This window comes from Melitaea cinxia, chromosome 18 (assembly GCF_905220565.1).
Source record: "Melitaea cinxia chromosome 18, ilMelCinx1.1, whole genome shotgun sequence".
NCBI lineage: Eukaryota > Metazoa > Arthropoda > Insecta > Lepidoptera > Nymphalidae > Melitaea > Melitaea cinxia.
In genome coordinates this window covers 9,471,094-9,496,647 of record NC_059411.1, presented here as the reverse complement: position 1 = coordinate 9,496,647, position 25,554 = coordinate 9,471,094, and the positions used below count along the sequence as shown (strand labels likewise).

The 25,554-nt window shown below is 34.4% G+C and overlaps 2 protein-coding genes across 2 annotated transcripts; one reads left to right on the top strand and one right to left on the bottom strand.

Moving 5' to 3' along the window:
- Window positions 1–313: 313 nt before the first annotated feature.
- LOC123662376 (dol-P-Man:Man(7)GlcNAc(2)-PP-Dol alpha-1,6-mannosyltransferase) lies at window positions 314–5,560 on the top strand. The gene is made up of 8 exons (XM_045597223.1): window positions 314–475; window positions 546–678; window positions 758–931; window positions 1,070–1,223; window positions 1,692–1,836; window positions 2,732–2,958; window positions 3,370–3,510; window positions 3,617–5,560. Exons 1-8 carry the CDS (start codon window positions 350–352, stop codon window positions 4,785–4,787), a joined length of 2,271 nt encoding a protein of 756 aa, XP_045453179.1. The 5' UTR covers window positions 314–349; the 3' UTR covers window positions 4,788–5,560.
- LOC123662377 (protein UBASH3A homolog) lies at window positions 4,941–25,002 on the bottom strand. Its single transcript, XM_045597224.1, has 14 exons — window positions 24,893–25,002; window positions 24,530–24,767; window positions 23,948–24,143; window positions 22,524–22,699; window positions 20,738–20,876; window positions 17,536–17,631; window positions 15,675–15,848; window positions 14,729–14,784; window positions 13,561–13,727; window positions 12,553–12,719; window positions 11,533–11,668; window positions 11,344–11,453; window positions 10,517–10,683; window positions 4,941–6,754 (listed from the first exon to the last, which is right to left on the bottom strand). The coding sequence occupies exons 1-14, from the start codon at window positions 24,997–24,999 to the stop codon at window positions 6,668–6,670; spliced, it is 2,016 nt and encodes a 671-aa protein (XP_045453180.1). The 5' UTR covers window positions 25,000–25,002; the 3' UTR covers window positions 4,941–6,667.
- Window positions 25,003–25,554: the final 552 nt, after the last annotated feature.

Sequence of the window (25,554 nt, the reverse complement as noted above, 5' to 3'; positions counted from 1 at the left end):
TACACAATTTTAACAATAGATAACATTTTCTTTGAGTAAATAAAGTCTAAAATGTTATTAACTGATTTATTAATAAATTAAGCCATCAAAAAAACGTCTAAAATTTTGTTCAAATAGGTTTAATCATATTACGAAACTCGTACTTTATGACTTGGATAAATTTAGATAATCAGTAACTGGTATTACTACAATAAATAATTACAGTAATTAACTACAATAAAATGTTTCTAAACACTTTGTTATTGTCGTGTCAGTTGTTGTCAGATGTAGAATGACAGCTCCGGGAATAGTAGATAATTCTAAGCGATGGGTTGAGTTGGGATTTTTCAGATTTCATAAATAAAAAGAAATGGTTCAGTTAATTTACGTTGTTGCTAGCTTGCATGTGCTACTTTGCCCGTTTACTAAAGTCGAGGAAAGTTTCAATATTCAAGCATTTCATGATATTTTGTATCATCGGCTTAATCTATCAGAGGTATAAAAGATATTCTAATTTTGGATTCGTATGTTGCGCACTGTCATTATTAATAATCTATTTTTTCCAGTACGATCACAATGAGTTCCCGGGTGTTGTACCGCGCACTTTTATTGGACCACTAGTAATTTCTTTATTATGTTCACCTGTTGCTTGGATTTTTAATTTATTAGATATAAACAAATTTTGGATGCAATATGTTGGTGAGTCTGAAACATAAAACTATTAAATATCTGTTTAAATATGGGTAGACTAAAGGTAACAATTTATTTTTAAATTCAGTTAGGCTGACACTAGCATTAACTGTGATAACAGCATGGAATCGACTTCGAAATGTATTAAAAAAACAGTTTGGGAGCTCATTTGCTTGGTGGTTCTCAGTACTCAGTGTGACACAGTACCATTTTATGTTTTATATGAGCCGTCCATTACCTAACATTATGGCATTACCACTTGGTGAGTTTTTTTATATTTCTTACTTAATAATAAAATATTTTTCATTGGTTTGGTAATATATTTTATTTTATATTTATAATTAAAACGTTTAGTTCAAGTATAACATAACTCGTTTTATTTCTTGTATGTTACTTTTAGTACTTCTTGCACTTGAAGGATGGTTACTAGGAAAGTCTAAACAGTTCATCACATCAGCAGGTGCTGCTATTATTATATTTCGATCGGAGCTTGCTATGCTATTTGGTTTATACCTTATTCTAGATCTTTATTTTAGGAAGATTGATATTGTGACGTAAGTTTCTTTCCTTATTTAATTTATCAAATAAAGTTATACAGACATTTGTATTGGCCATATATAGATGTTTGTCGTGGTCTGGGCGCTTATACTTGCGTATTGTGTGTGTTTCCGGACCCCCGACACGGGAGAAAATCCTACTGGGGGCCGTTAAATGGGAACCGTTTATTTATTTATTATTTATTATAAACTGCAATATAATATTATAAAAATAGGTATGATATTTATCCTTTACTAAAATGATTCAATTTATTATAACATTATAAAGCAAACTTAAACTTTGTATAAATGTAAAAAAAAAATTATGGTAACACTATTAACATAGTTATAGAATTCTGAATAGTTTCATACTACATGTACGAGTATATAATTTGTATGCAATAAATTGAAATTGACATTTGTTTTAACAGGTCTAATGTAAAATGACCTCTATATCAGTACCTAAGAAAAGTTTATTTTTTTCAGATTAATTAAGACTGCAGTACCAGTTGGAATATTTCTAGTATCATTAACTGTAGTAATTGATTCCATCTTTTGGAAACGACTTGTGTGGCCAGAGGCTGAGGTTTTTTGGTATAATACAATTTTAAATAAAAGCTCGGATTGGGGTGTATCCTTTTCTAAACAAAATAAATAAAATTGGAGTGTCTGTTTGTAAGTGTATGGATATATAGACGGTACATATACAATATTTTTGTATTTTACCTTTTTTAATTTTTTGTCTGTCTGTCTGTTCCGGCTAATCTCTGTAATGGTTGGATCGATTTTGACAGGACTAACTGGCAGATAGCTAATGTAATAAGGAGTAACTTTGGATACTTTTATTTTAGAAATTTATTTATTCTATAAGTCTCCAACTGAACAATAACCTTTTCTTAACTGACTTCAAAAAAGGAGGTTTCTCAATTATACCATAAAAGGAGGAGGTTACTCAATTCGACCGTATATATATATCTCTTTAATGTATGTTCGCAGATAACTTTGTTGCTTATGAACCGATAATTCTTTTTTTGTTGGAAAGGAGATATCCCAAGGGTGGTACTATGATAAGGTACTCGGGATCAGATGATGGCATCCCAAAGAAATCGAGGGGAACCTTCGAAAATCGTAGTGACGACAAATGCGTTTTTTAATTTTTTTCGCCTACTTACGTTGAATTTAATATAATTGTGTTTGCTAGCAAACACAATTATATTCAATTCCACACGGACAAAGTCGCGGCCACAGCTAACTATATCGTAAAATTTAATAATAATAATATTTTATCCAAATTATGTAAATACCTTTTGCTTTATAAAAAGTTTGATAAAAAATATATTTCAATTTCGTTATTAATATGCTAAAAATCAGATTAATTGGTTTTGTGAAATATTTTTTTATTATGAATATGTACTACACTAGTACCTAGTTTACTTTAGTAAACATTTTTATAACCCTGATTACAAATCAATTTAAACTTAAATATAATTCAATTATATGAAATTTTCTTATAGTTACTAAAACAGACATCACCATTTCTATGGTATTTCTATTCAGCTTTACCCAGAGGTCTTGGTCCAAGCATTGTGTTGATGCCATTGGGATTATATGTTGAGAGACGTCTTGTACCCATTGTGGTTCCTGCTTTAGTTTATATTTTACTCTTCTCCTTTCTACCCCATAAGGAGTTGAGGTTCATAATATATGTGTTTCCATTACTTAATTTATCTTCTGCTGCAGTGTGCTCATTTATGTAAGTTAAAATTCATTCATACAATACCTACTATTATTTTTATATATAGTGCAGTGTTTTATATGTTTATTCTTTATCTTAGTAATTTAAGAAACAGAATTTAATAATAGAGCATTAAATTTTTCATTTTATGAAGTGCAGCTGTGTTTCGATTCTGTGATTTTATAAAATATGGAGTATTTACTGTCGTAAGTGTATTTATTTTTAACCATTCGATAAAACATTAATGTTTGTATTATAAGTCTAATTAAAAAATTAAATTCTTGTGTTACTCAAATGTGAGATTAAATAAATGACAGATTTTTTTAATAATTTACAAAAGCATTTTAACTTTTTAAGAATTTGTTGTTTGGAATACATCTCCCACATTTTGTTTGTTCCAAAGTCTATATATCAATTTCCGTTTTACAGATTTATAAGACGAACTAAGGCACCAATTTATGAATTACTGTTCTGGGGCACAGTCATCATTATAGTATGTAACATTATATTTTCATTAGCACTTGCCATGGTTGCAATGACAAATTATCCAGGAGGAATAGCTATTACAAGGTTTGCCAAATTACATTTAAATATGTGCTAATAATAATAAAACAATTTATTTTTTGTTAGTTGTAGACTTAGTAATTTGTCACTAAAATCTTTTTCATATTTGTAGATTCCATAAATTACTAAAGAATGAGCCTTATACTCATGTTCATATTAGTAATCTGGCGGCACAAACGGGTGTAACTAGATTCACACAGATGCATGATCACTGGTCATACAGTAAAAATGAATCGCTTGAAATTGATCAGTTACAGAAATTTACTCATCTTATTTTTGAGGCAAAAAGTAAATATTCGCCAAATCTTAAAGTTTTTTCGCAAACACACGTGATCTTAGATAGTATAGAAACATTTTCACAAATAACAGTAACATATAAACTCCTACCTCCTATCAAAATAAAGACAAAACCGGCTATCTTTATTTTAGAAAGAAAGAATTTTAGAGACGATGCTTATAGTATAAATGAGCACAGTGATTTTACATATCCAGAAGACATTAAGTCAGATGAGGTGGATGTAGAAGAAAAAGAAATAGATAGCACTAACACCAGCGAGGAAGTACTTAGTGATGTTCCTGAACAAATATTAGTAGATGTTGATTACACTACAAGTACAGGTGGGTCAAAGGAAATGACAATCAATATTGTTGACGAAAGAATCCCAGAAGAAAATCCTGTTACTGTAGTTGATGATAATTTAGGTGACGATGATAAAGTTAAAAATGTGTTAACAGAAGAATCTGAAGAGAGTCTAGTTAAAGCAATAAAATCAAAAAAATCATTAGAAGAAGTAAAAATGTATAATAGACAAGAAAGAAAGAAAAAAGCTATATCGAAAATAAAATCAGAAACTCGGAAAGAGGTTGTGGCTAGTGCTAAAGAAAAGTTAAAGGAAATAATGAAGCGTCATAAACATATTGCTGAAGACTTTTCCGAAACTAACATATCTAATAAGTTCAAGGAAGTGGATGAAGTTGATGGGAGGGGAGACATACCTGATATCGAATTTGCTCAAGATATTCCAGAAAATAAAGAACAAACCATTATAGACACTAAATCTACAGAAGAAGCTGTAGAAACTGTTCAAGCTATTAGTAACACAAATATTAATATAGATTCTGTAGTTGAAGAAGTAATAGTTCGTTTATTGGATAGAAAAATTTACGATGATAAAACGAAACCAGAAGACTTAAAAGTTGAAGACAGGATAATGATTCAAAAAATTGTAGAGGAAATTTTATCTGAAAAAATGAATTACACAAAATCGGAAAATAAATCATAATTAAAATATAATAGTGGTAAATTGGTATGTTTGTAATTTTAATTAATGATCTCTAATCGAGACATATTAAAAACTTGTTATATAAATTACAATAGTGCCAAAACTAAATTAAAAAGCTGTGATGAGTTATAAACAAATGTAAATAATTATCAATATATTTAAAATTTTATTTATACCAAAATTATATTACATAATACAATCTTTATATTTGTTCATCACAAACATATGACTCATGTAAAACAAATGGATTGTATGAAATTCTACAAAATGAAAGGCACTTAAAAATACTTGGCAAAATAGGAAAATATGGATATGATAAATGACACCCAAAACTTTAACTTATTGTAACAAGTAATATAAATAAACAAATGATTTCTTTAAACATTACATAATTTTGTTGAGGTTGATTTAACCTAAAATGTTCATACAAAAGGGATAAATCAAATATCGTTTTTTTTGGTGTGTACTTATTGTCTTTATTTTATTTTTGCAAAACAAAAAGAAATCAGTTTTTAAAAGTTTTCTTTGACATTTCTTTACAAAATTCTTTAATTTAACATCACTGGCACTTATTTGTACTGACAAAATGTTGTTTATTTCCTTTGAGTCGTCAAGTAAGCAATCAAGATGTAATTTAATTAAGCACTGTGTGAAAATTAATTAATCACTTTTTAATTTTATTATTCAGAGATAAATGATTCTATTTACCGAAAATATTTTGTTAATTGATTTGTAAGTTTTATTTTATTAGAATAAAAGGAGTTCTAAGAAAAGTGTTTTTCACTTATACATTCTAGGAATAATGTTTGAACTACATGACTCCACTGAGAACTTAAAAAAAATTAATCAGATATATTGCTAATGAAAATAATTACTCACAAGTAATTGACAAGATAAGTGTAATAGAATTCTTAACAGTAATTACTAAGTCTCTTGCCACGTAGAAAAATATGTTACATACTATTGAGACTAATATATACAAAGCTCAAGGGTAGGATTGAGGGTAGGGACGGCACCGCCTTTGTGATGCTTGTATAGTTGCAGGCTACGGTAACCGTTTACCGTCAGGTGAGCCGTACGCTTTTTTGGCGACCTAATGGTAAAAAGTAATAATATAAAAGGCATGATTATGAGTGTTACATAAAAAAAATGTACACCATACAATGTAATATACATTATAACTTATGATATCATAGATGCATCAAATAGTGAGCTCTATTTATACTTACTAAATAAGAACATGTAATGGCTGTATGAATAACAAATTCATTATCACAGAGCCTTAACTATTAAAGTTGGACAGGATTGTTTTTGATTTATTTTGCTATAAAGGCTAACTAGCTTAATATTTATTTTACAACAATTGAAGCATTTTATTTTGAAGTATTAATTTTATATGTAGGTGTTAAATATTAACAGAATCAAATGTCAATCAATATTAACTAAGAATCTTGTAGATTACAATTCTTAACCACTTAATACTTAAACTAAAAAAAAACACTTGAAGTCTAGTTAGTTAAAGTTAGTCTAAGATCTATATAAATGTTTTATTATAACAAAAGCAAATACGATATCGCATATTTTGTACGTCAAAACGCTACCCAATCTTTAAATTGAAAACAACTGCTTAAGCAAGTAATTTAGAAATAATTTTTCTATGTAAGTCTCGAAGTTCATGTTTTGACAGTAACAATTGCGGAAAAATTTATGCTATATTAAATGAGCAATCTAAACATAAACCAAAAATTTATATATCATAATTATACTAATCAATATTTAAGAAGCGTCAATATAAATTGTATTTAATGATGTAGAATAACAACAATGGTCAACGGCTTGAATAACATCTCTAAAATTGATTATTACAATCACTTAAGACATTATTCATTTCCGACGTCCAGCAATATCTTCCAGTCGAAGCGGCCTGAGCTAGAGTTGATGGAAGGCGGACAGGGGGGCGATGTGATCTGGAAATTCATTAAATTATTTAGAAAATTATATCTAAATAGTTGATCTTATCTTAGCACGCACCATATGAATGCGTATTGTACATATCGCACCTTCGGTGGAACAAGGGCTCAACTCCACTTTTTGTAATTTTACAGGAGAGCCATTTTAAAGTTTTTTTTACATTCCGAGTCGTATTATTCGTCTTTGTACTGCTTCAAAGTGTTTGTTCTTTGTATGAAATACGACCTATTTATTTGTGAATATGGCCATGTAGTTTGCAAGTGCCAAATATTTTTTGTTAATTACTATTAATATTTTTTTCAAAATAAGGTGTACATTTATGCCTTTGTTCCACCAACATTTAAATCGTTTTGTAATTATGACCATATTTATCGTTCGTGTTTTAAAGATTTTGAAAAATAGAAACTAGTTTATTTGTTGCAAAAAATGTTTTATTTTATAATTTAACATCTTTTTTAGGAACTTGTGTTGAAAAATCTTAAAAAACTCTAGCGAAACTCTTTGGAACTTGCCTTTAAAATTAGCGTCAATATTAACGTTATAAAATCTTTGTCCGTCAGTCCGTTTTTACTTTACTCTTACAAATCAAACTCACTTACTAACTACACTTAAATAAATCAAAACTAACAAACATAAAACTACAAACAATCTTCATAGTTATTGTTGTACAGACCACTTTGGCATTTTACAGTAAATATTTAACAAAAAAAAAAAAAACGATAAAAAGAAAACGTATGTAAGAAACTAAAATAATAATAGCAACTATGCTTTCATAGAAAATAAATGAATAACGTAGCACGAGATCTATCCCTTAAAAAGGCATCTGTAATTTCACCCCATCTCATCCCGTGGGTATCGTAAGAGGCGATAGAGGAAAAACCACTAGAGGGTGGACAGCAGCGCCTTCTAAGCACAGCCTAGCAAGCGTGGCGATTACGCCAAATCCCCCTAAATGGCAGACACGACAAAAAATTGTCCCCCAGTCCCCGGCGGCCCCGCTAGTCCTGGCTACGGTGGAGGCCTAGATAACGGCGGGGCAGGAGGCTATAATCTCCGGCAGAAGCCAGGCCACCACACCCAACGACGAGACTTGGCCCTGGCAACATATAACGCTAGGACGCTGCGGACCGACGCGAAGCTCATTGAGTTGAAAGAAGCTCTCAGCAGGTTGAGCTGGGATATTATAGGCTTATCTGAGGTCCGGAGAGAGGGAAAGGACTCGATGTCTCAAGTCTGGCAACCTACTGTACTATCGGGAGGGCGACCAACAGTCCCAGGGTGGTGTCAGGTTCCTCGTCCGCAAGGTTCTCGTCAACAACATCGACGTCGTCAGGAGAGTGTCGAGCAGGGTGGCGTACCTTATACTCAGAATATTCAAGCGGTATTCGCTAAAGGTCATACAGGTTTACGCACCGACCTGGACACATCCATATAACGAAGTGGAAGCTATGTATGAGGAAATCTCTACAGTCATACATAGCTCTACATGCCACTACACTACTGTGATGGGGGACTTCAATGCGAAGCTAAGCAGACGATGCGGTGATAAGTTGTGAGTGTAGCAATTTGGATACGAGCAACGGAACTCCCGGGACTGGTTACTGACTGACTTCATGGAGAAGGAGGGACTCTTTATAATGAACTCCTTCTTCAGGAAGCCGGAACGGTGCAAAAGGACCTGGTTGAGTCCCGACGGCACTGTCAGGAACGAGATAGATTTTATCATGTCGACGAATAAGCACATATTTAGTGATGTCTCAATGATCAATGCTGTGAAAACAGGAAGTGATCACCGACTTGTCCGAGGCACATTGAATATCGATGTCAAGTTTGAGAGGGGTCGGCTTATAGGGTCTGCGCTCCGACCTGCGCCTGCTCAGATTCAAAACCCCGAGAGCTTTCAACTCGAACTCCAAAATCGGTTTGGCCTGTCGCCTGGCCGACTGCGTAGATGTGGACGAGCTCCACGACGGGCTGGTGGAAATTGCCCGTGCGGTGGTGTCTAAGTTTTTCAAGACCCGCTGCCAAAAAAAAAGAACCAACGCAGGACCGATCGTCGTCGAAAGCATTAGGGGAGGCTTATGCTCAGCAGTGGGCGTCCATGAGCTGGTATGATGATGATGATGATGATTTTTTTATTTTGGTGGTCTTCAATGATGGCTGGGATGCTATCAATTTGAGGCACATGCATTTCTTCGATATTCTGAATGTCTTTGTCATTATTTAACATCATCAAAACTTTTCGACTTCGGGATCCCATTTTTCCCTGAAAATTTAACTGTATAACTCAGAATAAAGCTTCAGAGTTTAAACAGCAACACCATTTTAAAATTAAAAAAAAAATTATTTGTCAACTATTATGTGTAACTACTCAGAGTTAGAAAGGAATTCGGTATGAGAAAGTATAAATTGTTTTTATGCCTATTTTATAAAACATGTATTGGAATAACAACGCCACATTTGTTCATAACACTATAAAATAATAAAAATGTTGGAAGTACAAAGTCACAAATGTTGCAATGGCTTTGTCTCTCCAAACATTTGCTCACGAAAAAGGCATAAGTGTGCTAAATATGACTTTGTCTCTCCAGGAATATCAAATATCAAAAGGCATATTTACCTTCGCGGCTTTGGCGCTCCAAGATAAAAACATTGCGCGCGGGGGCAACGGCGCAACTGACCAATAAGACGATGTCGCGCCAAAACGCCCACCAATTCGATCCAAAATGACAAAGACACTATTGCCGTGTAGGGACTTTTAAAGTGAATCTAATGGGAGTCTTTGTCCCAGTGTGTCCAGAAGTGTTTTTTGGGCATTTCTGCATATTTAACTCATTTTACGATTTTTTGTAAGATACGCCCTTGTTCCACCGAAGGTGCGATATGTACTTCTAAATAAATAGATATTATTCGTGTAACAGGGTCGCGCAGTCAACGTCAGAGTACGTGTTCGTAACATTTGATGTATACATACGCACAGCGCAAATAAATGATAACAGTATCCAAATATATCTTCTGTTTTCAATTTCGAATAACAAAAACTCGGTATATTCGACACATACACGCACGCGTAGTTGTATCTCTAGTCAAACCTATTGCCTAATCAGTCATTTTACTTGTATAATTCACTGTATATCGAATCGTATCATATTGTCGTAACAATTCAGATGCAACATACACGTCATGTGTGGCAGGAATAACTCGCCGCCCAAACAGTACCAAGCTTAAAGATTTATATCATCTATATGTTGTATAATGACGACGCGTTGGTGCAGCGGTCACAGCACTGGCTGATGGGCGACGGTTGCGAGTTCGATCCCCGTTCACAACAGATATTTGTATTGGCCATTTAGATGTTTGTCGTGGCCAGGGCGTTTGTGCTTGTGTATAGTGTGTCTTTCCGGACCCTAAACACAGGGGAAAATCCTACTGAGGGACGTTGAGTGTCAAGCGTTTCTGGGCGTTTGTGCTTGTGTATAGTGTGTCTTTCCGGACCCTAAACACAGGAGAAAATCCTACTGAGGGACGTTGAGTGTCAAGCGTTTATTTCTTTGTTTGTTTTCAAGTAAGTAAACTCACAGAGTCAGGGCGTATTTACCCTAGGGCCAAAAGAGCTACGACAAGCTACGAGGGGCGGCACAAGCCGAGCATACGTGCGCTGCTTTTGCTTGTTACATTGATATATGAGGCGGCACACTTCATAGGTCCAGGGTGCTGACTCTTAGAAAGGGCCACTTGTGTGTGCAGAGGGCGCTGACCTGCAGGGGCCGGTCCCTGGCGGCGGCCAGCGCGCAGTACGGCACGCGCGCCAGGCAGCCGCTCAGCTGGTAGGGCGGCTCCTGCTGGCGGTCCGACGCGAGCTGTCTCAGCGACCGCACCATTATGTCGAGCGTCGCCGCGTGACCCACGAACATTATATTCTCACCTGAAAGAAATGTTTGTACGTCAGCTCCGACACGCTGCTGAAGTTTATTCCTAAGATCGATTCTCGTGATATTTAAAAATACATCCATCTCTTTAGCGTCTTCGGTGTGACAAAGCCAGTACTGCGGTCACCAACCCGCCTGCCCAGCATGGTGACTATGGGCAAAACACATGAGTTCATGTTATTTTTGGCGCGAACTTGTGGAGGCTTAAGTCCAGCAGTGGACTGTACAGGTTGTAATGATGATCCATCTCTTTATCGCAAGAGAAGTTTAGCAATAAACGTCATTTTCAAAGCAGGACAACGTTGCTGTTAACACGACTTAATATCTCACTTTTCTTTCATACCAGAAGCCTTATATCGTTGCTTAAGGAGTAGTACATTCCAAAAAATATATAAAGGTAGATTAATTAGTATTAATAAAACGAACTAGTTTTACGAAATGAACGTCCGCGGGATAACGTAAGGATGTTATACATAAATCGACAGAAATGTTTAGAAGTTATGTAATGCCATTTTTAATTATTATTAATAATGTATATTTCAAAGTACACTACTTGCTTTTTTTAGATTACCAACTCCAGTTTAAGAGTTAGCTATAAAATCAAGATTAGGGAGAAGTGACTAGAAAAAACGCCGAATATTTCTAACAGTTAATACCTTCTTGTTCTGTTTCCTTGACAACAGTTTGTATTATACTTTTGTTGCGTTCATAAAAGTCTTGCAATGTCTCTGCGCTGTTCACATCCAACTCTGAAAGTGGCTTGTACCTAAAAATGTAAAATATGTTATCTTTATATGATATATATTAACATAATTAACAAGCAGTACTTTCCTTATAAGACTCACTCGAGATCGACATTGTAACCAGCTTTATGCAACTCTAGTGGTGTCATAAAAGGCCCCAGTCCGCTTTTAGCGTACCACTGTTTATACTCGAATAATCCGGGCTCAATTCTTATTTTCGTCGTCGAATCATTTAGACCTGATGAATAAATTACAAATATTAACATGCTTTTATCAAGTCATAAATATTGCTGTTGAAAAGGTAAAATAATATTACATGTTTAATCTTCGTACGGTATTTACTTACAATTATTAATTATATAAAAGTCTTTAACGTGTTACTAAAATAAAATTATTTACGGTGAGCTTAAGATGTGTATATATTCTTTATTGGACTAAACAAAATTAAAAAAAAAAATAATGGTTACAAAGGAAATTAGCAAAGGCGGAATTATTTCTGAAAGATATCTTTAGTAGTCAATCTAAAGTAGTAACAGATGATGTGATGCGGAGCAAAATAGTGTAGAAAAAAAAAATTGCAACGTATGTGGAATGCCTAGTTAGACTAGTTGTGGGATCGATTCGCACCTCGAATCTCGGTGTTATATAATATGTATTAATGCATGTTTGTATTATCAACATGTATTTATCCAGACAAAAATTAATTACATCAGCCGGCTGTTGTCCATAACACAAGCATTAAGTTACCTACTTTGAGAACAGACGACCGTGTTTGTTAGTTTATAGTTATTTATTCATATATTATAATAATAAATACTCTTTATTGTACACTACAAAGAAATGTTACAAAAAGGGATACATACGAAGAAAGATGTACAAAGGCGGTCTTATCGCTAAGAGCGATTTCTTCCAGACAACCTTAGAGTATAGGACAGGGCATATAGAATGAGAAGCGGTAGAGATGTGTACAAATAGTTGATAAAGAATTGGCATGGAGACGAGAGTGTATTTTAATTATATCGTAATACAAATTAATGACACAATCGATTAGTAGCTAATCCGTTGATATTGGACGTTAGAGATCTATCGAGTACATAAGCTATGGAAGCACGAGGCCCGTACCGCGCAGCACGTGGTGCGCGGTCTGCACGCAGCGCAGCGCGGGCGAGGCGAGCAGGCGCGCCGGCCGCGCGCCCGCCAGCCGCAGCGCCTCGCCCACCAGCCGCGCCTGCAGCGCGCCCACGCGCGTCAGCGGCGTGTCGCGCGCGTACGCCTGCGCGCCGCCCGACCTGCTCGCAGCAAGCGTGATTAGCGATTTTTTTTTTTTTTTTAAATTGATACATCCACGTACGCCTGCGCGCCGCCCGACCTGCTCGCAGCAAGCGTGATTAGCGATTTTTTTTTTTTTTTTTAAAGTGATACATCCACGTACGCCTGCGCGCCGCCCGACCTGCTCGCAGCAAGCGTGATTAACGATTTTTTTTTTTTTTTTAAAGTGATATACATCCACGGGCTTATGAACCCATGTCCTTTTTTATTCTAAACATGCAATTTTTTTTTTTATTTTTTTTTTTTTTCTATTTCAAGGTAGGCGTTACTCAGCAACATCACTGTTCAAGTCAAACTATGTTTTTAATGTCTCCAAAAGAGACGCGAGTCCACCGACCGGTTCTTAATCTAATGTATGGTACAATTTGTTTTTTTTTTTTTTTTTCTAAGCGTGATTAGCGTTCTACAATACTGATGTATGGTATTGTGCTTTAGGCAACATGTATCAATTATTCTATAGTTGTCCTGTTCCTTAAAATCAGTAGCGGTGGAAATCAAGTTAAGTTTATCAACGCTTAACGCTTATTGAAAATGTATTTGCGCATACGGTACTCGCGCTTCCTGCGCTTTTCATTAGTAAAAAATAATACAATCGGTATCTATTGGTATATTAACCACCACAAAACCTTAAGATATTTATTTATTTCTTTCTTACTACCAACATTATACAGGCAGAACCCAATTCATTACACATAGAAAAAATGACATTTTAAAAAGCCATCTGTTGCAGCAATTAATACTTCTTACGATTATGGCCCCTTTATGATAAGCATATAATTCAATAAGTAAATAAATAGTCACCGTTCCGGCAGAGTCAAAGGCATGTTGAGGTCCTTACGGGTGTAGGTTCCATTCTCGTCGAAGCAAAACGGAACCCACGAACCATACGTAAGGTCTACACGCTCGCCGTGACGCAGACAAAATATCCAACGACGCTCTTTGTCAGTTCCCTCTTTTACCTCACCTTTCTGAAAAGTTGTATATCTTCTAAAATAATTAATTTTTACTTATATAATAATAGCTTTACTTTCGTTAAGATATTTCTTACATAAAAATAAAGAGCATATTAACAGCGTATAACCACCTCAAAAAATATCTCAAATTTAGAAGAAGAAATTACTCTATTACTATAATAAGATAGCTTTTTATCCCATACTAGCCCTGCGCGCGTTTCTTCTCTTTTTTTTTGTCGTACCAACTCAGAAACCTTTGTAAGCTCATGCACAACACTTTGCTGAAGATCATGACATGATCAAATGCATAGTTTACGATTCTATAAAAGACATACAGACAAACATTCATATATATATGTGTGTGTTAATTAGATTGACACCAGCTTATAATAACGAATAGACAAAATATTTATCATATAGAATATAATAGAATACTTTCACAAATAAAAAAGCTATTATTCAGGAATTTATAAATATATGAGGTTTTTCGAACAAATACACGTAGTACCTACTCTGTTAACTTAATGAATATACGAAGTTTGCCAGTAAAAATACTATATTTTCAACTAAACAGTTGTACAACTGTACGAGAAAAAAGTTCTCTGCTTGCTTGGTTATTTTGCAGCAAAAATATACCTGGTAGTTGAGTGGCAGTCATCATTTAAGCAATAAGTTAATTTATCACTTTTTAACTCATACCACTGCCACGGTAATTAAATCGCAAATAGTAAATAAATCATTATTTTTAGATAACACTTTTACTATATTTCCAAACAAACTGAAGTTAGATAAGCCAATATTATAGTCGTATTACAAGTTTTTGACGTAACAACGTCTAATAAATCGATGAACGCCGGCTGCAAGCACGAAAAAAAATTGACTAATTGTAGCGTTACGTTAATCACGACGTTGTCACGTTAAACTATCGTCCGTAAACCAACTTTACAGACAACCAATTTTTTTAAGATAATTTGTTTGAACATAGTTATGCTAGTATAATAATCAAATAATATTACTTTGCTATCCATCGTGACGGAAGAGTTACTAATATCAATCTCTTCTTTTGCGGGACCTAAAAATTACATAACGGTTGGTAAATATAACAAAACAATGTAATCGTGTTCTGATTATACAATTAAATCGTAGTAAGATAAGATACCATTTACAAAGTAATGAGTTTCTAATTAGCCATTCAGACAGGAGTTCTAATTTAATATAATTCTAAATTAATTAGTCAAGTGGGTTGCTAAGCTAAGTGATAGAGATGACTCACTATTTTTAACCGACTTCCAAAAAAGGAGGAGGTTCTCAATTCGACAGATTTTTTTTTTTATGTATGTTACATCAGAACTTTTGACCGGGTGGACCGATTTCGACAAATTTTGTTTTAATCGAAAGGTGGTGTGTGCCAATTGGTCCCATTTAAATTTATTTGAGATCTAACAACTACTTTTTGAGTTATATCTAATAATGCGTTTTTACTTGACGCTTTTATCGTCGACCTACGTTATATTATACCGCATAACTTTCTACTGGATACACCGATTTGAATAATTCTTTTTTTGTTAGAAAGGGGATATCCCTAGTTTAGTACCATGATAAGGAAACCAGGATCTGATGATGGGATCCCAGAGAAATAGAGGGAAACTCTCGAAAATCCGCAATAACTTTTTACTGGGTGTACCGTTTTTGATAATTTTTAATTTAATGAAAAGCTGATGTTCATCATGTGGTCACATTTAAATTTTATCGAGACCTGATAACTACTTTTTGAGTAATCTTTGATAACGCGTAGTTACTTGACTATTTTGTCGTGGGTCTACGTTGTATTACTTGTCGATGTAATTGAAGTCCGTTTTTTTTCGTTTGTCTGCAAACACAATTATTTTAACACAAATAGGCTATAACCTAGACAACAAGAGCTATAAAATAACTTAATCTTACGACATAAAAAAAAATTACCCTGCGTATCTTGTAAAACGTTGTCTACTATATTCATTGCTTGAGATTTCCAGAAAATATCCCAAGTTTTATATATATCTTCAGATTTCTCAAAAGCAAGTTTTTCAGCGTCTTCGTGCGGGTACTTGGTCTCCATTTCGACCTCTGTATTACAGTCCGATTTACTATCACTGCCTAGAACATTTAAGATTAATAGGAAAAAAAATCGTTTTTATACACAGAATGTTTTTAAAAATTTGCACATTAACATTCATTATGAACATTCATAATGAATGTTATAGGACACTACTCAGTTTGTGTTTGCTTAGGTATTTAGTGTAATTTGATAAATTTTCAACTGTTTTGTTTTGTATTATAATTTCAATAGTACTTGATAAGACTACAACTTTTCACCCCATTTATCTATTGTTTAAGAGGAATGATTATTATTTATAGGCGTTGTACAAGTCTCAATAAAGGGTGGACTCGTGCAAAATTGCTCATGTTCAAGTTGAATAATCGAATACTACCGAACGTTGGGGTTTCTGCTGATATTGTCTAAATATTAAAAATATTTTATAAATAATATTATTTATTTAGGTGTGTGTAGGATTCAATTATCAGCGTAGGTAATGCCAGGGACATATGAAATTTCGGATAAGGATATTTGAATACATTATATCAGTTTCGGTTACGGACCTTAAGAGCTTTAAAGAATTTCTTAAGTAAATTTAAATATGTACCTACGTAATGATTTGACTCTATTTTGATCATTCGGCACTATAATGAGTCATATCAATAAATTATAGCAGTTAATGTTAGTTAATCTGAGTACTATTAGAGTCCAGTATGTAAGATTGTGACGGAATCCTATAAGGATTTTAATAACAATTTTGAGAGACGAGTTCTGATTAAGTTATAAAATAATCGCACGCATACGTGTCTTGGTTTGATCAGTAAAACATAAAATAACTGTTTTTTTCTCGCAGACGAAAAAAAGAAAACCGAGTTCAATTACTTCGAATAGTAATACAATGTCGTTACTCTTACGATATTTAATCGTAATAGAGAATATATCCGCCAACCCGCATTGGAGCAGCGTGATGAATTCAGCTCTGATCCTTCTCCTACACGGGGGATGACGCATATGCCCAGTAGTGGAATATTACAGGCTGAAGCGACCAGTAATACAAAGTAGGTAAACGAAAAAATAGTCAAATAAATACGCAATAATTAGCGATACTCAAAAAATACTTGTACAGATTTGGATTTAATTTAAATGAGACCGCATAAAAAGAACCGCTTTTCGAATCAAAAAAAGAATCATCGAAATCGGTCCACCCAATAAAAATTTATAAGGTAACAACACATATTTAAAAGATGAAGTCGAATTGAGAACATCCTTTTTTTTTGAAATCGGTTAAAATGTATTATTTAGTATTTAGACCCGTTTCTTGTCCGTAATATTCCGAAACATTATTTCATTTTCGTTGAGTGAGACGTAGACATTCATCCCCTTAGTGGCCTTTGTGAATTTTTTGAAACCTCGTCTCATTAGTCTTATGCTAGAAGACTGGTTAATGCCAGTTTTTATAACAGTTCCAAAGAAATGAAGTTCCAGTACACGGAACAATATTTAGATAGAATGATTTATACATCACAAAATGACAGTTACGACTGATAATATTTAACAAGAAAAATGTCTGATTGCATATTAATTTTTAATTGATATTTGCTAAAGATTTTTTTTAATTTTTAAGACGAACCATTATTAATTGTATATCAGTTTTGAACTAATTAATGGTAAAAATAAACAAGCATGTTTTTCATTTAAAGTTATAATAGCATGTAAGTGTGGAGTGTGTATATATCTGTAACTTACTTTTACTGCTAGTCAAAGAAATGGCACGATGCAGCGTCCACGCGTCGGAGTCAGGCGTCCGGCGCACACACACGCCCGGCAAGTAGCCACTTAAACCTGTGTGCATATTATATACTTACTACATACGTGAAATATATTATATTCTTAATTGCACGAAGTAATTTTACAAAACTCATCTAATATATATAAACTCTCGTGTCGCGGTGTTTGTTGCCAAACTCCTCCGAAACGGCTGGACCGATTGTTGTGCTGTTAAAAAATATTTACCACTGCGCTGCAGCATGTGTTTAAGAAATTGGACGAGGGGAAAGAGGTGTCAACATCAACGGCGAATCTCGCAGCTTCGTTTTGCCGACGATATCGTCATCTTTGCAGAAACGTTGGATGAGATGACCCATATGGTGGGCGGCCTAAACGAGTCCTTCCAACGTTTCGGTCTCGGTATGGATTTTTAATTTGGACAAAACGAAAGTTATGTTTTAGAAACAAGTCATTCCGGGCCCGGTGTCAGTCGATAGTACCTGTCTCAAAGTGGTTCAAGATTGTGTATACCTAGGCCACACCATTCAACTAGGCCGAAACAACTTCGAGAAGGAAGCTGATAGGAGGAATCGGTTGGGCTGGGCGGCGTTTGGTAGGCTTCCTTGAGTCTTCACTTTGAAGATTCTGTAATGCTAAAAGACAAAAGTGTTCGAGCAATGCGTCGTGCCTGTGTTAACATATGGTTTGCAGACGTGGAAATTGACGAGTGGACTAGTTCACAAGTTTAACTTCGCTCAACGCGAAATCGAACAGGATATGCTTGGGGTCTCTCTCAAAGATAGGATTAGAATCGAAACTATCTACGAGAAAACGAAAGTAACTGACATAGTGCACAGAATTGGCAAGTTGAAATGATAGTGCGCTTGGTTACCAGTGTCGCAAGACTGATGACCGCTAGAGCAGACATGTCCTGGAGTGGAAACCGCGTGATAGCAAACGTAGTGTGGGACATACACCGCGACCCATTAGACCAACGATCTACGTAAGATTGCCGGTAGTGGCTGGATTATGATTGAGGAAAACCGTGATGTTAGACTGGGGGAGGTCTATGTCCAGCAGTGGACTGCGATATACTGAAGTGATGTTATGAAACAAACTATTACGTCACAGTCACCCATAACCAACCGGCTTTATCACGATTTTTCCTTTAATATAATGTAAACAGAAGTTAAATACTATACATATAAGTAAGGAGATTGCACCAAAATATCCTGAAATCCTATGTCTGAGAGTGTAGCAGTTTTAAAATACAATGTATAAATGAATTTATTTATATTTTTGCTATTTTTAGGCATAGTTGGTACTAAACGGGCCCCAAATTCCGATTCAGCGCATCGAAATACGTAACCCTAGATGGGTCTGGTCAAAGGTACAGAGAACCTTTTTTTTTGTGGGCAAGTATTATTAACATTTTGTGATTTATATTAATTAGTTAATAAAAATTGGTATAAAACTACGATTTGTTTCATTTATATTGAATAAATAATTCAATCGTAATTTATATATGTTTCCTAAGACTTTATAACCCCCAGATAAAAATTAAATATTGTAATGATTTTGTTCTGTGCATAATTAGATTAAAAAGTACATTTACTATCAAAACAATTATATTTAAGAAATTAATGATATTAGAATCATTATTTTCATAAAACAAAATAAATGAATGTGTACGGGGTACCGCACATTCAGCAATGTAATTGTCTGTGTAATCTAATAACCTCATTTAAATTTTAATCTCTTTATCTTTATGTCTAGATCTTTGTCCTACATGGAGAAAGAGGCCTAGCAGTGGGATATTAAAGGCTAAAGAGCAAGCGTAACCTCCTTTAATTTAGATTATTTACAATTATCTTAATAAATTTAGTGTTAGATCGACTTTCAGTGGGTTTGGTTACCCCATGACCTTCCCTCACATGTCACTTACATAATATAGACTCATTACGTAATGATATAATATAGTAATACTAAGATTGAGTCACGATAAGGGAATGATATTCAAAGTATTCAATCATCTTATCATTTTTAGATGATAGTAACTAAAATTATGTATGGTTAAAATAACTATGGTAGTACACTTTATGTACCTAAAAAGGTACGGAGCTTATGACATAATGTTAATAACACATGATGAACAATGTGGACAAGTAATTTTCATAAATTTCATTTTAGAACTAGTCATTTCGTTTTCTAATAAAAAAAGTTTATTTGATTATGATGCCTTATAAATAGACACACATTCCAAAATTGATGTATAAGGATTTCCAGAAACCCGGCTCTTATTAGGGTCAATGACCTTATAAATATAGTGTGTAGACAAAAACAAACCTTTGACACCTAAACTTGAGGCTCGAAAACATTTCACTACACTTCTCATTGTTGACGTGACATATTAAATGAAAACGAAGCTCCGAACGCGATATAAATAAAATCAACGCTACAATTTCAAAATTATTATCACCGAACAATTGCGAGGGCAAATAAATTATCTTACGCAAATTTTTTAATAGTCAAAACTCTTGACTCAATATTTGTTAAAAAAACGAGGTTGCTTTAAACCACACGACTGAAGTAAAACTTTCTTTCTTCACTAACTTAATCTCCCTCTCAACTTCCGTTCGCCTCGCTAGGTCACACTTTTCGTAACGCTCTCGTAACGCATTCACCAGCTTACTTCCCAAGTCAAGAGTGCGTAAAAAAGTTAAACTTCAAAAAAGTTCTTTATTCATGCAAATATGTAACGCCAGCATTATAATTTCGTAGTACACAGATAATAATTACTAATTATTATCTACTAATTATTATAATAATTTACTGTGTGGCTACGGTACTAAAGAATATAGCCACCCCCTCTCTTCCCATGGGTGTCGTAAGAGGCGACTAAGGGATAACACAATTCCACTACTACCTTGGAACTTAAGAACCCGACCGATGGCGGGATAACCATCTAACTGCTGGCTTTGAAATACACAGGCCGAAGACGGGCAGCAGCGTCTTCGGTGCGACAAAGCCAGTACTGTGGTCACCAACCCGCCTGCCCAGCGTGGTGACTATGGGTAAAACACATGAGTTCACGTTATTTTTGGCGTAAGCTTGTGGAGGTCTATGTCCAGCAGTGGACTGTATAGGCTGTAATGATGATGATGACACAGATAATATTTACCCGTGAGCCAAGAAGTGCCGTACACCCAGCCGTCGGAGGAGGTCTCGAACTGCTTCCCATCAATGTAAACGTAATCGTCTGGCACCAACTCCAACTCGTCACTGGCCTCGGGCACGTAACTCTGAGTTACTTTATATACCTAAGCAGTTTAATACACATTATAAGCGTCAACAATTATATTATTATTCATGGTTTTATATTGTTTGCCTTTTTACGTACATTCTGAGCAAATAAAATTTGTCACCACACAAATGGCAATAAAAGCGAAGATGATTCAATAAAATTGAAAAAGTAACTATCACGATGATTATTTGTATTTAATCAAAAAAGTAATTACGATTAGAAAACAAATAAGATTACAGGTGTATATAGTTAATTAATTTTATCAAAGACATATCAACAAATTATTGCGCGTTGACCCAGCGGTCGAAACACTGGCTGTTGGCGCACTAGCGGCACTAGCGGTCGCGGGTTCGGTTCCCGCTCATGACAAACATTTGTATTGGCCATATAGATATGTAAAACTTGTTGTTATATCATTAGTTGAGAGGAAATCATTGATAATATTTTTTCAGCCAAATAATAGACCATAAAATTGTGGATTATACGTCAGCCAGCTGACGTATAATCCACAATTTTATGGTCAGCTGACTTTATTTTTCCTTCAAGATATTAGGTTAACTATAATCCGACAAATTTTAAAGTAGGATGAAATGACTGAAAAAACTTTTTGTTACATCTTTCAAGGTAACAGCGAATATTCATAATATAAATCCCTGCATGCATTTTACGAAGTTTCGAATGGGAGGAAATAATTAACCAAATTTGTATATAATTTGTCTGAGATATGACGCATTACTTAATGCATGCTGTTTTTATAATAAAAGACAATTTTGACGGTCCACCGATTCGACATGTTTTATAACTGCGCACTACAATAGCTACCCAAATCGAGAACATTCACCGAGGATAATTTTGGACATCTCGTGGAACCGAACCTACTCATAAAGGTTCAGCTTGTTATTAATCATTAAAAAATATTCGGAGCCTGCTGGACTAAAGTAAGTAAGACCTTCCTGCGAGCAATCGTGTTGGTGCTTCACAATAACCAATATGGGAGTCTGAAGTTTATTTCCCTAAGGAAGCTGCTGAAGTGCTTTAAGGTTAGAACTGATCAACTCTGCGAGAGGTGCGGAAGGATTTGTTAATAACGGTTTTCTTGATTCGTGACGGTAGAGACACCAAATGCGTGAGTACAAGCAACGACGCGAATTTAATACTTCGATTCCTCATACGAAGGAGGAGAGCTGGGGTTAAAAATGTCTACCATTTATTTTTTAAGCGTTTGGACACGACGTAATAGTTATCTCATATTACCATTCTTATTTTAACTAACATACTATAGACATACCAGGAAATATCCTGCTCAAAATCTGAAGCCGACGTCTGACTTACAGAAAATCACAGCTAAATAATACTGTTTTCACGCATTAGTTGTATTTCTGTGGTGAGTAAGGTGACCAGGGCTCTTGGGGGAATTGGAGGTAAGAGTCGGGAATGCGCTTCCGATGCTTCTGGTGTTGTAGGCGTCTATAAGCTACGGTAATCGCTTACCATCAGGTGAGCCGTATGCTTTTCTCTCCTAGTCGTAGCCGTCGTAAAAAAAAAAACCTGAAGTAACCAAATGAGTATTCTACATTTTTCATGTAGTTCTGATGATATAACTAAACATAGTCCGTCGTAAAGTTAGGAGTAGATTAGCCAAATTATAACAAAATAAACAAACCTGATAATTCGAGAAACGTGAATCTCTCGAATAAAGTCGCAGTTCCCATACTGGTGTTTGCAATTGGCTCAGATCAAGCTCATCTGCTAGTGCCTTGAGAGCATCGTATGAAGTCTCCTCAAAATTATATGCCAATGTCATATGCAAAGATTTGGTTTGCGCCTCCATATTTGATGCTATAAAAAGTAATATATTTTTAATGTTTACGTTAAAAAAACTGGCCAAGTGCAAGTCGAACTCGTGCAATGAGGGCTCTATACAAACAAAATTATTAAAAATATTTTTATTATATGATGTATCATCAGTGGACTGTATAGGCTGTAATGATGATGTATCATCATTACAGCCTATACAGTCCACTGCTGGACTAGGCCTCCACAAACTCACGCCAAAAACAACGTGAACTCATGTGTTCTGCCCATAGTCACCACGCTGGGCAGGCGGGTTGGGGACCGCAGTACTGGCTTTGTCGCACCGAAGACGCTGCTGCCCATCTTCGGCCTGTGTATTTCAAAGCCAGCAGTTGGATGGTTATCCCGCCATCGGTCGGCTTCTTAAGTTCCAAGGTGGTTGTGGAACCTTGTTATCCCTTAGTCGCCTCTTACGACACCCACAGGAAGAGAGGAGGTGGCTAAATTATTTAGTGCCGTAGCCACACAGCATATCGATGGCTCCTAAGTATACTGAGTCAACTAACAACTTTTGATAATTTCATTTTTTAAGATATTAATAACATTTACTTCATTTCCTATCTACCTATGTAACAAAAAAATAAAGTTATTAAAAGTAGAGTTGACTCAGTATACTTAGGAGCCATCGATATGATGTAACTAAAAGTTTATTTTTCCTTCATCTGTGCTATAAGACATTGCTTCCTACCAAATTTTAAGATTGTGAGTTCACGGGAAGTACCCCTGTAGGTTTGGATTATTGACCTACCTACAATATTAAAATTTAAGTTAAATTTCTGATCAAAATTTTAATCAAATGCACTGTACAGCACATAATCAAATCCTCATACAAACTTAAATAGATTAATCATGAGTATCAAATACCGAGTTGCATGGTTACTTCGCTATTTACGTCCTGATGACATATGTCCAAATGGGCCTCTTATTTTGTGATGACTATAGTAATACATTTTATACATTGTAACATGCAGTATATTAAACCCATGGCCATTTTTAAATACTAGTTTTTGTTTGTAAATTTTTAAATTGTTTCTTTACATAAATTAAATTATTCCATTATCTGCCAAATAAATTTAGGAAATTCTATATCTTTATGTCCTTACTATTCATTTTTTCAAACCTTGTTAGATATTAGTATCATTTATTATTCCTTGTAAACAGTTACTAACTATAATATCTTACTATACTAAGCTACCACTAAATAATCTTAGAAGATTCATAATTAATACTTACATATAGAAGATACTTGCTTAGCATACTGTAATGCAATGTTTTTTAAGTAAACTTCATGCTCTTCAGATATGAATAAACCAATAAAGTTAGGTGAAATATAAGGTTCTAATTTTATTGGACTGGAAGGTGGTTGTCCTACAATATCTACTACTTGCTTTACTGCTTTTGCTAATTGTAGAGATGCATTATCTGGTGCCTTAAAGTTTAATATATTTATTTGTATTGATAATTTAATAATAAAATAAAAATAAATACATTACAATGGAAATATAAAATTAGCCTACTGTAAAATTAGATCCACAATGTAAAATGTGCATGGATTTATAAGTACATTATTTGTTACCAGTTTTAATTCACTAATTATCATATTACTATTCCTTTACAAGTTTGATAGCATTCAGTTATGCCTGCCAGCCACAGTTGAAATATTACTTTTTTTTTTTAAATTGAAAAGCCTTTACTTATGTTATTTAAGTTGTGCCGCTTAATTGTTAAAAAAAAAAATAATAGCATGAACCAAATATAAACATTCTAAACTTAAATTTTCTTACTACTGGTGATAGCAGGTCAATTATTTATTACCTTAAAAGAAGGTACAAGTGTGATATGAGGAGGACAGTTGTGTGCTCCATTCCAACCAGTCTTTTTCGATTTCTCCCAGAAGTCTAAAAATTGGGTAAATAATGGACCAGTTGGGACAGCATGAAGTATATACTCTCGGGGTTCATTGGCATCGATGTGAGCGTCGTTTACGTGAGTTAGAAGCCAGTCAGAAGCCAACTGAACGCTTCGATTTCCAGTAGCTGCTAAAGCTTTTAAGCTAAGAACCATAACAGTACAAATAGAAACTATTGCAAATTTAATACGTCAAAAAAATTAACTAGATAATTTAAAAAATTTAATTAAATATTGTCAAAACAATAAACAACTTTAATGAACACTTACGCTCTATTTTTTGGAAATCCCATTTGTAATAGAATTTGTAAAGGATTTACTTCTTGTTTAGATATTTTATTAGTAGCTGATTTATTGCGTGGAGGGAGACTAGCCATTTTAATAAATCTTATTTTTGGAATAAAAATAAAAGGTACCTATGTTTTAACGAATTTCGAGTGACAGTTTATAACTGTAATTTTTAAATTTTTTTTTTTTTTTTTTTTTACTTTATTTGCATTAATCAGCTACAGGTTTTTGTCCACTACTTTAAAACTCACTATTGCTCTTTATGTTGCAGTATCGGCTAATAAGAAAAATAAGAAAAACTTGGTGCAAAGAGTATATAAAGGTGTTAGTGGGGTTCGTGTAGGTACCGTAAAATGGGGTGAATAGACACAACTTTCAACTTCAACACTGATTTTCTTACATATTTTGTATAGAAGCTTATTAATAAAACATTGTGAAATCGTGAGTCGTGTTGTAATATACCAAATATGAATCTCAAAAATTAGCAAAATCATGTCTATTATTTGTAAATTGAGAAAAAGTAGGTGGTTTCTATTTACCCGGAAACTGGGGTCAAAAGACACGAGAGAAGGGGTGAATAGAGAAAAAACACTAGGGCTGTCAAATTCAACTTTAATTTATTTATTGAAATAATAAGTAAGAAC

What these genes read in the sequence shown, in the direction of transcription:
- LOC123662376 (XM_045597223.1), top strand. Translation starts at nt 350, where the DNA reads ATGGTTCAGTTAATTTACGTTGTTGCTAGCTTGCATGTGCTACTTTGC. An exon ending in ATTTTGGATGCAATATGTTG is followed by an intron (nt 679 to 757) that starts GTGAGTCTGAAA and finishes TTTTAAATTCAG; the next exon opens with TTAGGCTGACACTAGCATTA. An exon ending in ATAAAAGCTCGGATTGGGGT is followed by an intron (nt 1,837 to 2,731) that starts GTATCCTTTTCT and finishes TTACTAAAACAG; the next exon opens with ACATCACCATTTCTATGGTA.
- LOC123662377 (XM_045597224.1), bottom strand. Translation starts at nt 24,999, where the DNA reads ATGGCTAGTCTCCCTCCACGCAATAAATCAGCTACTAATAAAATATCT. An exon ending in TTCTTTGACTAGCAGTAAAA is followed by an intron (nt 15,849 to 17,535) that starts GTAAGTTACAGA and finishes TAAATGTTCTAG; the next exon opens with GCAGTGATAGTAAATCGGAC. An exon ending in CAAGGAAACAGAACAAGAAG is followed by an intron (nt 10,684 to 11,343) that starts GTATTAACTGTT and finishes CATTTCTTTCAG; the next exon opens with GTGAGAATATAATGTTCGTG.